At 30.0% G+C, this 13355-nt stretch overlaps 2 protein-coding genes and 1 long non-coding RNA gene across 8 annotated transcripts; 2 read left to right on the top strand and 1 right to left on the bottom strand.

Moving 5' to 3' along the window:
* Positions 1-141: 141 nt before the first annotated feature.
* On the top strand, positions 142-1769 carry Ip259 (NSA2 ribosome biogenesis factor-like IP259). The gene is made up of 2 exons (XM_015514845.2): positions 142-300; positions 914-1769. Exon 2 carries the CDS (start codon positions 925-927, stop codon positions 1702-1704), a length of 780 nt encoding a protein of 259 aa, XP_015370331.2. The 5' UTR covers positions 142-300; positions 914-924; the 3' UTR covers positions 1705-1769.
* A 2491-nt stretch (positions 1770-4260) lies between these two features.
* On the top strand, positions 4261-13129 carry LOC107166264 (retinol dehydrogenase 11-like). 6 transcript variants are annotated; one of them, XM_089229125.1, is made up of 7 exons: positions 4261-4586; positions 8618-8739; positions 10384-10587; positions 10776-10934; positions 11941-12066; positions 12175-12382; positions 12778-13129. In XM_089229125.1, the coding sequence occupies exons 2-7, from the start codon at positions 8619-8621 to the stop codon at positions 12911-12913; spliced, it is 954 nt and encodes a 317-aa protein (XP_089085251.1). In that variant the 5' UTR covers positions 4261-4586; position 8618; the 3' UTR covers positions 12914-13129. The 6 variants fall into 6 exon arrangements, with proteins under 6 accessions (XP_089085251.1, XP_089085252.1, XP_089085253.1 ...); XM_089229126.1 differs by lacking the exon at positions 4261-4586 and adding an exon at positions 6877-7122; XM_089229127.1 differs by lacking the exon at positions 4261-4586 and adding an exon at positions 8342-8480.
* LOC149055363 (uncharacterized) lies at positions 5806-7406 on the bottom strand. Its single transcript, XR_016192025.1, has 3 exons — positions 7251-7406; positions 7131-7165; positions 5806-5855 (listed from the first exon to the last, which is right to left on the bottom strand). It is a non-coding gene; the product is annotated as an uncharacterized LOC149055363 (long non-coding RNA).
* Positions 13130-13355: the final 226 nt, after the last annotated feature.

Below are 13355 nucleotides of genomic sequence, written 5' to 3'. Positions count from 1 at the left end.
GTGGTCACGATTTGGTGGTATAGGTGGTATCACAGAATAGGTATGGTATGAATAATATATATATGGTATGAATAATATTATCACTATCCAAGGATGTTGTAAGTTGTCGAGCGCAATCTCACTGCCACACGGCATTGTTTGAGGTTAATCCTTTTCACTTTTGAAACATTGTGAATTTATAAGAACAACAAAATATTAGTAAATACTTTTTCACTGTTTTCAGGAACAAAACATAATCTATTCCTGAAACAATTTGAATTTTATACATTTTTTTAACTTTCAATATACAGTAACGCAACAGTAAGTCTTTTAAACTATTATTATTATTGAATATAGTGATCGACTAACGTCTACGACGTTTATTATTTAATGATAACATTTATATATTGTTTTTAAGTTTATAAGTCTTAATTGATAACAAGTGTACTTCATACTTTTAAGAATAATATAGTATATACTGAATATAGCTTTCAGTTTTGACAGACGACAGTCTTGTCTTGTACTAGTTGCACTCTTGTAACCTGTAGGATATAGGTTGTTGTATTAACTATCAAGACATACATGTGTAAACTGTTTACTTATTAGGTTTTACTTCTTCATACATTATATGACTACTACCAGCTAAATAAGTACAACTTGGAAACCTAATAGTTAATCCTAGTGTTGGTTTGGTCTTGAAATCAATTTCAAGGTTTAAACTACCACAAGTTTATTATTCATGGAAAATTAATATAATAATGTAGTATATTATGATGTTTTTAAATTATTATTGACTAATTTTTGCACAATTAAATATATTTTCTCCAATTTGTTTTAAGCGCCTTTATCTTATATTTTGAACTTTAACTTGTGCTGTTTGTATTCTTTTTAATTAAGACTATAGTGATATACCTAAATTATATTTTATTTTCAGAAAAATAAATCATGCCACAAAATGAGTACATGGAGCGGCACCGTAAATTATACGGTCGCCGTATGGATTATGAACAACGTATGCGTAAGAAGGAAGCTCGTGAGCCCCATTTACGTTCTGATAAGGCAAAACGTCTTCGTGGTCTTAAAGCTAAGCTTTATAACAAGGAACGTCGTAATGAAAAGATTCAAATGAAGAAGAAAATCAAGGAACATGAAGAAAAATTACAGAAAAAGAAGGAAGAAAAACCCAAAGAAGGTGCATTACCAGTTTATTTACTTGACAGAGATGTTCAATCAAGTGCCAAAGTACTTTCCAACATGATCAAACAGAAACGTAAAGAAAAGGCTGGCAAATGGGATGTACCTATTCCCAAGGTACGAGCTCAATCAGATAATGAGGTCTTCAAGGTCTTCAGAACAGGCAAATCCAAGAGAAAAGGATGGAAGAGAATGGTGACAAAAGTATGTTACGTTGGAGAAGGATTTACTCGTAAACCTCCTAAGTTTGAAAGGTTTATTAGGCCAATGGCTCTGCGTTTCAATAAGGCTCATGTAACTCACCCTGAACTAAAAGCCACATTCTGTCTACCAATTATTGGAGTAAAAAAGAATCCTAATTCTCCAATGTATACAAATTTAGGTGTTATAACTAAAGGTACTGTAATAGAAGTAAACATTAGCGAGCTAGGTCTGGTAACACAGACCGGTAAAGTAGTATGGGGAAAATATGCACAAGTTACTAATAATCCAGAAAATGATGGTTGTATTAACGCTGTACTTTTGGTTTAAGTTCATTAATTTGTTTTTGTTTCGACTGTAGTTAATAAAATAAATATTTATTTTATTGCACACAATGTTTTTTTTTATATATATATATTATATAAAAGTTAAAATGTTAAATAATCCTTTTGTTTTTTATTTGCTGTAAGTTAAAGATTTAAAATAGTGTATACTTAAAGTATGGTTTTGGATAAGATGTAATTTCAAATTATCACAAAAGTAAAATCCCTAGTGGATTGCAAATTTAAACTGCTCATTAAAACTAATTAAATAAACTACAAGTTTTAATATTTCAATATTTAGTATTCAAACAAAACATTATACAGGGTTCAGCAATATCTCTAAAAATTGGATTATTAATTTACGTAATGAGAATCATTGCTGTCTCAAATCCTCCTTGTCCAAGATGCATTTTTTGAGAATATGGTTTGTCTTAGGCCCAGAGGAAACTACATAAAGCCAAGTGACCTGGTTCTATATTGTAATTCTCAATGCTCAATGGTATAACCATAAGTTGAGACTTAAAATATAATGCTTAGATTTGGTTAGGTGCCTTATCTGATCTAACCCTTATAGGTATAATTTGTAACAGAATTTCATAAATCTGTATCAATCAATAATAATGATAATATGTATAAGTATGCGATCCTCAAAATTTTAATAAGATAAAAAATATATCCATTTACCAAAAGAAGATTTTTAAGCTTAGTATATAATTACTGATGTCAAATTTCTCAAACTATAGTGCTTGGGTTTAAATAAAATTGAAAAATTATATTTTTGTACTTATTTACCCACCAGTATAACAATTAAATAAATTGGTTTTTTGAATAACTAAAGGTTTTGTGATTTGTAAATTCTAAAATACTAGAAAACTTGTTACATGGATTGCATTCCATTTCAATGATAATTGTTAATAGATATTCAAAAATAGTTTTTAAAGTATAATCACATGTCCAAAAGTTCATATAATTCATAAACATTGAATAAAAGTAATAAGTTAAGTTAAGGTTATATTTTAATACACAATGGTATAGAAATTGTGGACAAAAACTTGATCTTAACATAATTGTCAACTATTTCAGAGCACTGTAGAGCCATTTTACTCGCAGGTTTAGCTGCATCTATAGTTAGTACCCATAGAATAGAATTACTAATACTAATACTACTTGTGCCTACATTATATGAGTTACATATATATCATATGTACACTATCGTCAGTATCTGAATTACCCTCGTTGCCGCGTTTATTAATTGTTGTTAAGATTAAATATTGTTTAGTTAAATTTAATTTAAATAATAAAAATTTTATCGTTAATATAATATTTCTCTATTAACTACATTAACTTTAATTCCTGTTGGTGCCGAAATAACTAAACTCGTGGGCGTACTAACCTGGAGCATGCCACATTCAATTGGCCATGTGAGAAACAATCTTCTCTTATATCGATCCCTGCAAATTTCAAGGTTTGCCCTTGAAATTAATATTTATTATGAGAACGTAGTTCTTGGTAAATATTTTCTATAATTAAATAATATTAGTCATAAGTCGTTATAATAGATTATTTTGTCATAAATCATTACTTCCTTCTTAAGTCATAAATTCATAGTAATATTATTCTTTCAAATTAAAGTTATTACCTATTGTTGAAATCATATATTATTTATTTAGCATTTCAGTTCTAGGCATAGCGGTTTCAGTAGCTATTGCAGTAGGAATAAGTATATGTATAATAGTGTTCATGTTGATGATTTGAATAGAATTGTGATATTATTCAAATATGAGCTATAAATAAATTCACAGACTTATAGATATGGGTAATTTATTACCTACTGTAAAAATTTAAAATGCCTACTTTTAATCTTAAGAAGGATGTCGGTGCACCATTTGTTTTCTCTCTTGCCCACGCACAACAGAGACCAAACGAATTTACGTAGAATCATTTTTTTTTTTTATGTTTTTGATTAATCTCGTAAAGTAAAATCACCCATTACAAAATAGAGAATAATATTTTCGAGGTAATGACATATTGATTTGTCTAAACTCTAAATATTGTCCCAGAACAATTCAATCATTATTTAAATTTACAATTTTTTTTTTTTTTGTTTTTTAAATAGAACCTAAAATCGAACAACAATACAATATAAAACCCTCAAAAATATTATCCTCTATAATTTTTGTGATCTGTTATTTTACTCTAAGTACCTACTCAAAAATCATAAACAACGATTTTAGGCGGAAACGCGTTTTATCCGTGTCGTGTGTGAGTCAGAGAAAACAAGTATTGTGCTTGAATATTTAAAAGCAAAAGCACTTTTAATGATCTGACTCCGAATATATGTTTATTATATGATTAAATCTTAAAAGCTATTTTATGCTATTATATAATCCTTAATTAATTATAATCGACGACGCTGCGGTAAGTATATCTTAATATTTCACAGTCCGGTCACCGCTTATCGATTGTTTCGTACCTATCTGCCTATATTTGTTATACGTTATAATTTATAGACGACGGCTATCAATATATTATAATATTATGCCAATGGTTAATCATTCTCAAGTTATACTTTTCATCGATCGTTCGCATGCGCTGATGTAAAACTAATTGGTGGAATGATATTGTAAAATCTAACTCCGTTTTGCGCAGTATGGCATTTCGTTGAAAAAATCATTAAATCAAAAGTTTTAACGGAATTGTTACACTGAATTAAATTGTATACATTATTATTTTGTGCGTTTTATTTTTCACTACTTGATTAATAATTAATATACCTTCAAATTTACCAATTAACGATATTATACACGAACGGACGAACGGGAGTCGGCATTACAAAGCGTGGGCTATATAAAAGTATATGAAGAATTGAAGAATAATAAATAATATAAGGTAATATGTATACTAATATTATGCATAATAATTTAAAAAATTTGTCTGTTGTAATCAACTCGATCTAAATTTTGTTTTTACGATTTCATAATGCAAGTCAGTACCTAAGTATCCAGTTAGGTATGATAGGTATATTGATATCATATTTATTATAGAATATACAATAATCGATATTATTCAATGGTAATAGCATTTATATTATAAATGCTTTACCTACGATGGAACAGCTTATAATATCATATAATTGTATTAATTATACATCAATAATATTGTTTTTTGTAATTTGTAACACGATTTTGTGTTTTGGCAATTTATGATATTATTTTACGGTGAAGACAAGTATACTATGATTATAATATAATATATATTACCTAAGTATAATAAATTCTTATCAATTATCAAACAAATATTATAAATTATGCATATCTAAATAATACATAATATGAATTAACATATAATGGTAAGTCGATATAAATTATAAATACATATTATTTAGAAAATTAGAAAATATAAATGAAATAACGTTTCGAGAAAAAATATGTATATTTTTATATAAGTATATAATATTTTATACCATCTGTAATGTCCATAATATCCGTGTGATTGTTTTTATAACCTTTCAAAATATAGCGTAGTGATTATTCAAATTTCATTTTTCGATGTTCTCCAAATAGCCCTCTCTTATTATCATAGGTGGAGAAAGTATTTTCTGGTCACTAATTCACAAAAAATTGTTATTATTGTTGTAACTTATAAGTAGTAAATGAATTATTTTATTTTATACCATTAAAGATTAAAGAATTGTATGTAATATTTCAATATTTGTATACATATAACCTATATTTATTAGTTTACAGTTCATATTATGGTCAATGACCATGTTTATAGATAATAAGTGTGCTATCCATATTTCATGTCAGCACAATATTAATATAGTTTGCAATTTGGTGTTTATATATTTTATTTATTTAATATACTTTAGTTAGCATTACATTAGTTAACGTTTTGTGATGTTTTATAACGTGCGATGTTTTAATAATTTCCAATATTATTGTTTATTACCTACTTTTAAATTCTATATAATTATTATTTATAGTTAACTTACTGCATAAAAAATGTTTCTCACTCGTACAAACATATTATAATGTTTAGTAATATAATAATTATTGTCTTAAATAATTAAACATAAATAACAAATAATTTTAAATATACTAACTTACTGCAATTATTATACTTGTACCAAATTCACAAGATATTTTTTCCCTGTAACTTGATACATAATTAATTTAAGTGTTACTTTTAACCAGTTACAACTAATCGAGTACCTTGTCCACCCCTGACCCCTGGGGTGTTATCCCAATTCAATACTTATAGAACTCCTACATAACTAGTCAATTTTAGACGTAATACCCCCTTTCAAACTTCGCGTTCTAGTCACAGATAAATAAATTAGGTTATAAATGTGTATACTTCTGATTTATAAACAGCGTTTGCATCCTCTCACACCCAAGCGTAACACTAATTTGGGAAATTGCCTCAAAGACTCATATTATCAACGAAATGTGAAAACAATACATCATGTGCAGAAAATTGTAAATTGGTTTGATTTAATAATTATTAAAAAGGTTGAAATAATGTTTGTGGTTATGTTTATGTACCTACATTATTTACTACGCGACGTTTTAATTTAGGTATAATTTAGATATTATAACATATGTAGGTAAATGTGTTCAACACTACTGTTGATATTATTATATGAATTTATTATGATGATGATATCGTGAGGCACCTAACTTGGATAATTGTCTACGTATATACGTTATTTACATAAAATATATCACTCACACACACATCACATATTTTGGTCTTTTTTAATGTCTAAAATGAATAATGACAATATTTTTAATAACGTTGGTTCCATTCTGATTACTTTGTTGCATGAAAAATGTATGTTTGATATTTAAACGTTACAATATTACAGAATGTAAAAAATATATTGTGCAGAAATATGATGTTAATTTTTAAGTCACACAATTAAATAGAAAAAAATCATAGCAATAAATAATAATTTACCCATTATTATATAATAGGCATATACGCTTGTGTCCTTATTAATTTTGTCTTTTTACATTGATATAATTATTATTTTAACGTTCATCTGCTATTAGCACCAACCATAAGTGTAATTAGCACTAAAATAGGCGTGGTATATAGGTACCTTCATTGTGTTTAAAATTTAGTTTTATAATACCATTTTAGTAGTAAAGGAGTCGGTTGGTAAGACTAAAATTGAACGGTCTGAGTAGAGTTTTACAAAATATTTTCATCAATACTTTTTGTTTCATTAGAAAGTAGTTAGTACCTACATTAATTATTATTCATCAATATGAAACACAATGTTGTCAACTTGTTATGTAATATACAAATTTAAAATATTAATATTTAAAAAATATTTAACTACGACACATTTTGAGTAGGTACCTAGGTACTCATCTAATCGTCTATCGAATTATACACAAGTGTAATATTATAACAGGTACGTACCTATTTCGTAAAATATTGCCAGGTAAGTATCTGACCTATAAATGATTAAATCGGTTTTTACCAAGTTTAATTTTATCTCTATAATAGATGTATTTCTAATTTCAATTAATTCCAAATTACCTGTAATGATGCAGTACATTTTCTATTATTAAGAGGAAATATAATTATTCGAGTACTATAAAGTTGTTTTACTATACAGAATTCTGTAATTTATATTAAAGTACATGTAGGTAAACACAGGAAATGAGATTTATTTTATGTGACCAATGTTTAATGAATTATATGTATAAATAGGTAAACAATTAAAATTTTAATGTATAACCCAGTTTAAATTATCTAAAACCTAAAAGTACAAACATAACATAAAACAATATTGTGTTAGTACAATATCAGGTATGGTAGGAGGTACCAATAGGCAAGAGCATAATATAAACACTAGCTATAGTTACAGAGTGATTCATAAAGACACATATGACCTTCCGTCAGTATTCTTATGCATTTATTCATATTCTGATATTTGGACATTATCAGATAACTCAAAAATATGCATATTTTTAATAAAAATCAAACTTAAATCTATGTAATTAAAACTATTATTAATTACAATAATAAATTCTATAATATCATCATAGCCCCTCTCTATTTTCTAAACCTTTTATCGTGGACCTAACCTATTATTTCTTAGGATTTAAAATTAAATTATTATTTATTTATCGTATAGGCTATTTAGATTATTTAGACACGTAACATACATATATATTTTCAAGGTTTATTTTACTATGAATATAACTTATAGGATAACTAGTCGTAGGAATATCAATTTATATTTTATAGCTTTATGTGCCACGATGGAAAAGCAATATAAAGAAACCACTATGACTGTCTTAAACGGTGAATAGAAAATCTATAAATATTTAAAAATATAGTTTTTTGTTATACTTAACATTTCAAAAAATAAAATTTCCAACAAATCTATTATATTTTTTATAAGAAAACAGGGATGAGCGGGCTCGGTGAATCATCCTGTATATATAATATTTAGTTATATGAAATTCGCAACTGAAAAAACGAACATCATGTGTCGTAACGACAATTTAGTTGTATAGGTACACTTGTAGTGTACCTACCTATTACCTACCTATCTTATAAGTTATAATATAATACTGCAGTAATATCGAGTTACTGCAAGCAAGACAGCCGTGACGACGTATAAAATATTACTATATTACATACTATATACTATTTACGTAATATATTTTATATAGTATGATAATATATACAGGCAATAACCATAATATATGTTTATAATATTAAGTCGTCCGGGGATAAACAGCCTCGTTATATATTAATGTAATATATTATTATTATATTTAATCTCGATAATAAATTACGCTCTGCACTATATGGGTACTCAGTATAAATAGTATAATATAATATAATGTTGTTAGTATATTTAAATCACTACAACTGGTTTGTTATCATTTCAGTATGGAATATTTTTTACCGAACCGCTGTACGTCAACGGCGCGACTCGATGGAAAAACGGTCGTCGTGACCGGATGTAACACAGGAATAGGAAAAGAAACGGCAACAGAATTCTACAAGAGGGGTAAGTGAGATATGCACTCGTTGCCGCACCTTTAGCACCTGTGTAGTGTGTAATAATATTATGATTCGTCATCACACAAATGGTTTATTTTTCTGTTTTGTAAAATATACGCAGAGACGTAACAACTTAAATAAATTGCACACCTATTTAACGATTAAAAAAAATTACACATCAAAATATTCGTTGAGTAAATTATAAAGATATATTATGAAGATTCAACTCAAATTAGGGGTTTTATTGAATGCTGACAGCTGACATCATTTCAGCACTGCATAATAGTCTAATAGTGTAGGTACATATGAAGATTATTTTTTATTATAGTATGATTTTATTACAATTGATCGAAGAAGCATCTTTTTATTATTATTTATTATTATTATTAAATCAGCGAGGAAATGCCCTTGTAATATATTATATAGATATATTGAATTTGCGTGTGTGTTTACTGTTTATTATTGGTTAGGCTAAAATGCACTTTACCACGCCCCTCACGAATTTCGATTTTTTTTTTAAATACGTGTTTTTCAACGCTGATTTCGAAACTGTTTGAATTTTTGTGCGGAAACCATTATTTTGGAAGTTATAGCCTTCCAAAGTTTGCGATTTTACGTTTATACGCATGCACTCAGCACCACTATGCATTACCGCCGCGCGGAGCGACGGCGCCGAGGAGCGCAGCGACCAGTGCCGCTAACAAGGGATCACTGCCCATACTATACAACATAACTGCAACAAAAATGCAATTTTCTTAACCCTGTGACCCACTTGGGGAGGTGTTGCACAGCAAGTCGGGGGATATTTTCGACTTGCGGAGCGGAGCGACGGCGCCGAGGAGCGTAGCGACGAGTGCCGCTAGCACCGCATCACTGTACGATGTTTTTTCAAATTGGTGGCTCGGTGCAACAAAAATGCAATTTTCTTAACCCTGTGACCCACTTGGGGAGGTGTTGCACAGCAAGTCGGGGGATATTTTCGATTTGCGGAGCGGAGCGACGGCGCTGAGGAGCGTAGCGACGAGTGCCGCTATAGCACCGCATCACTGTACGATGTTTTTTCAAATTGGTGGCTCGGTGCAACAATAATGCAATTTTCTTAACCCTGTGACCCACTTGGGGAGGTGTTGCACAGCAAGTCGGGGGATATTTTCGATTTGCGGAGCGGAGCGACGGCGCTGAGGAGCGTAGCGACGAGTGCCGCTATAGCACCGCATCACTGTACGATGTTTTTTCAAATTGGTGGCTCGGTGCAACAAAAATGCAATTTTCTTAACCCTAACCCTAAGTATAATATACAATAAAATAAAAAAATTGAATTTCAACTTTAAAATTATTGTCCCCGTAAAAAGAATTTAAATAGGTTATATACGCTCCGCGCGGCGGTAATGCATAGTGGTGCTGAGCGCATGCGTATAAACGTAAAATCGCAGACTTTGGAAGGCTATAACTTCCAAAATATTCCGCACGTTTTTTTTTAAAAAAAAAATTGAAATTCGTGAGGGGCGTGGTAAAGTGCATTTGTTCCATTGGTTACATTTTAGTTGTGTGAAAAGATTCGTCTTCGTAGCAATATTATGCATATTACTAATGTCCAGTACTCTTCGGCATAACTGCAATAGTGCATAACGTTATTTTTGTCAATATTTAGGTGCTCGTGTAATAATGGCGTGTAGAAGCGCGTCCAGGACACAAGACGCGATAGATAGCATAAAGAATCAAACAGAAGGGGATAATAACGTTGGAGAGTTGGTTTTTAAGCATTTGGAATTGTCGTTTTTGGCGTCCGTGAGAAAATGTGCTAAAGAGATATTGTACACGGAGAAACGAATCGATATCCTAGTAAACAATGCTGGTGAGTCTTGTTGTGGACATTATAAGTAAATATTGTGGATTGTAATTTATTTTTATGATTTATAAGTTGCTAAATTTTTCGATGTTTCACATTCGAACCTCAATAAATAATAATATCATATTATAAAATATTATTGTTACCATTTATTAATTATAATGTCAATAAAATTATTTGCGATTTGCGTGCAGGTATAATGATGTGTCCGAAAACGCTGTCGGAGAACGGAATCGAACTCCATTTGGCTACCAACCATTTGGGTCATTTTCTGTTTACGCTCTTGTTGCTGCCCAGAATATTGAAATCAGCTCCTGCCAGGATAATCAATGTGACTTCGTTGGCTCACAAATGTACGTAAATAATTGCAGTATATTATTGGTTTTATAATATTATAATTTATGCTGTGTTATCACCGTTAACAAAAGTAGTCAATTTAATAAATTAGTCGACCTAAAAAAATTGACTAATAACAGAGAGAGAGAGAGAGAGAGAGAGAGTAGGTCCAAAGGCCAACATTATTAGAAAAAATATAGCATTTAACTTAGGTCTATTTATATACCTATAAAAGAGAAAGAAAACAAGTTCAAAATAACTAGGATAACGCCGTTTTTTTAATAAAGATAAAATACACTTTAGGTCCTATTATGCACTTCAGATATTGAACATCTCTTTCAAACAATGTCGACACTTAGTAGGACGTGGGGGCAAACGCGCAGCCCATGTGTTAATAAATAATCTAATAAGTCTATGATCTTTTAGCGCATTTAAAATTTAAAATTTAAGGGGATTGCAAATGGACAGTAATGAGTTCAATATAGAACATGTTTTAATACTATTCATGCGTGTATTGTAAATGTGTGGGTAATAAGTGATTATTATTATTAGTGTGTTACTGTATAGAGTAACGTACGCGCACGTATACAAGTCACCACACTGGCGTCGTTTGTGTAAGTGGTAAACAATTTAGTATATTAATTTTAATATACTTTTTGTCAATCCTACCGACAGACCTGATAATGCGATAAGATTTTTAAAAATTTGATTTTAAAATGGATCAGATCACCTTTGAGGATTTTTAAATTAAATTTCAAGTAATCAACATTTAAGAAATGTAATAAATTTAAAATGTTCACACAAAATAGACATTTGAAAACAACATTTAAGAAAAATTACCTGATTTATATGAAATACATATAAATATATAATACTAAATTAAAATCGATTTTGTATTTTGCATTACTAGATCCATCGGTATGATTGACAACATTTTGGTATATTTTAGTTGAAATAACTGACCGTTTGCAATTCGCTTAACAACATATGCCAAATATGCATTATTCTAATAATCCCGCACAGGGGGTGATCAAAAAATGCATTTCGACGACATAAACCTGGACAAGGACTACACGCCTAGCGGGGCGTACGGCCGCTCCAAGTTGGCCAACATTTTGTTCACAGTGGAACTGGCCAAACGCTTAAATGGTAAGTTCGGTAACCTACGTGCAGTAACCACAGAACGTGGACTATAGATACTAGTGCATTTTGTATAAACATAAAATATTATACCGAGTTTTTTATTAAAATGTGTAGGTACTGGAGTGACGGTATACGCGGTCAATCCAGGTATCGTCCACACCGAACTCAGTCGGTATGTCGATCAGACCATCTTTCCTGGTGCATCGTGGCTGTACAACAGTTTTACCAAAATCGCAGTCAAAACGCCCCAACAAGGTGCTCAGACCACGTTATACTGCGCTCTGGACGAGAAATGTACCAGTGAAAGCGGCTTATATTACAGGTATAGGATCGATGACACCAGACACACCACATGCCGCGCATAATATAAGGAGGGGGGCTTGGTTTTAATTTAAAATAACAATTATCAGGGTCTGTGCTACTAATGCAATTTTAGCCCCCCTTCCTAGAATAATTTCCCGAGTTCCGCTTATGTGATACAAAAATATTAGGTACAATATAGCTCCTTTTTGGATCAATCTATAATATATTATACCAACTGGCAACTGCGCATAATTATCGTACAAATAACGCGTTTTATATTTAAAGAACAAACTCGAATTGTTTTTGTTTATGCGACTTAATATATACACTACCTTTCATATTAGTTTGGTCCCTTAAATAATATGTATATAAAACGGTTCTTAATTCTGAATTATTTTTTTGGCATTTTTTCAGCGATTGTAAAGTACAGGAACCAGAACCTGCGGCCAAAGACGAAGAAGTCAGTGCAAAGTTGTGGGACACTAGTTGCGCTATTGTTCGTTTAGATCCTTCAATAGATCCTTTTAAGCCGGAGAGCGATGACGCATGACATATCGATTTAACACCGCACATTTTATTAACCGTGGAATATTTTCTACGACGATATTGTACACAAACATTAAGTTATTTTTTTTTTAGGTTTTATTGATTTAATTTATATATTTATGTACCTATAAATAATAATTATGTACTTATTATTATAACTTCTAATAATAATAATTTATGTGTATTGATTTCACATTAAATGTGAAATGTATATAATAGATATATGAAATTTTAATTTATTACTTAGCTTTACATATATATCCTGAATTATGATACACGACACAAATCAAAAAAAAAATGTGTAAATATAATGATGAAAAAACAAATCAATCGTTTTACTATAATTCGATTTATAATAAATCATTAAAAACATAAACATTCGTACTCTGCTGTATAGTAAACCGTTCAGCGTTATACATTCCGCCGTGTACCATTTAAATGTTGAA

This window comes from Diuraphis noxia, unplaced genomic scaffold, assembly GCF_037042655.1.
Source record: "Diuraphis noxia isolate RWA-SAM2 unplaced genomic scaffold, SU_Dnox_SAM2 contig0005, whole genome shotgun sequence".
NCBI lineage: Eukaryota > Metazoa > Arthropoda > Insecta > Hemiptera > Aphididae > Diuraphis > Diuraphis noxia.
The sequence above is the reverse complement of the archived record's forward strand: the minus strand, read 5'-3'. Positions and strand labels throughout refer to the sequence as shown.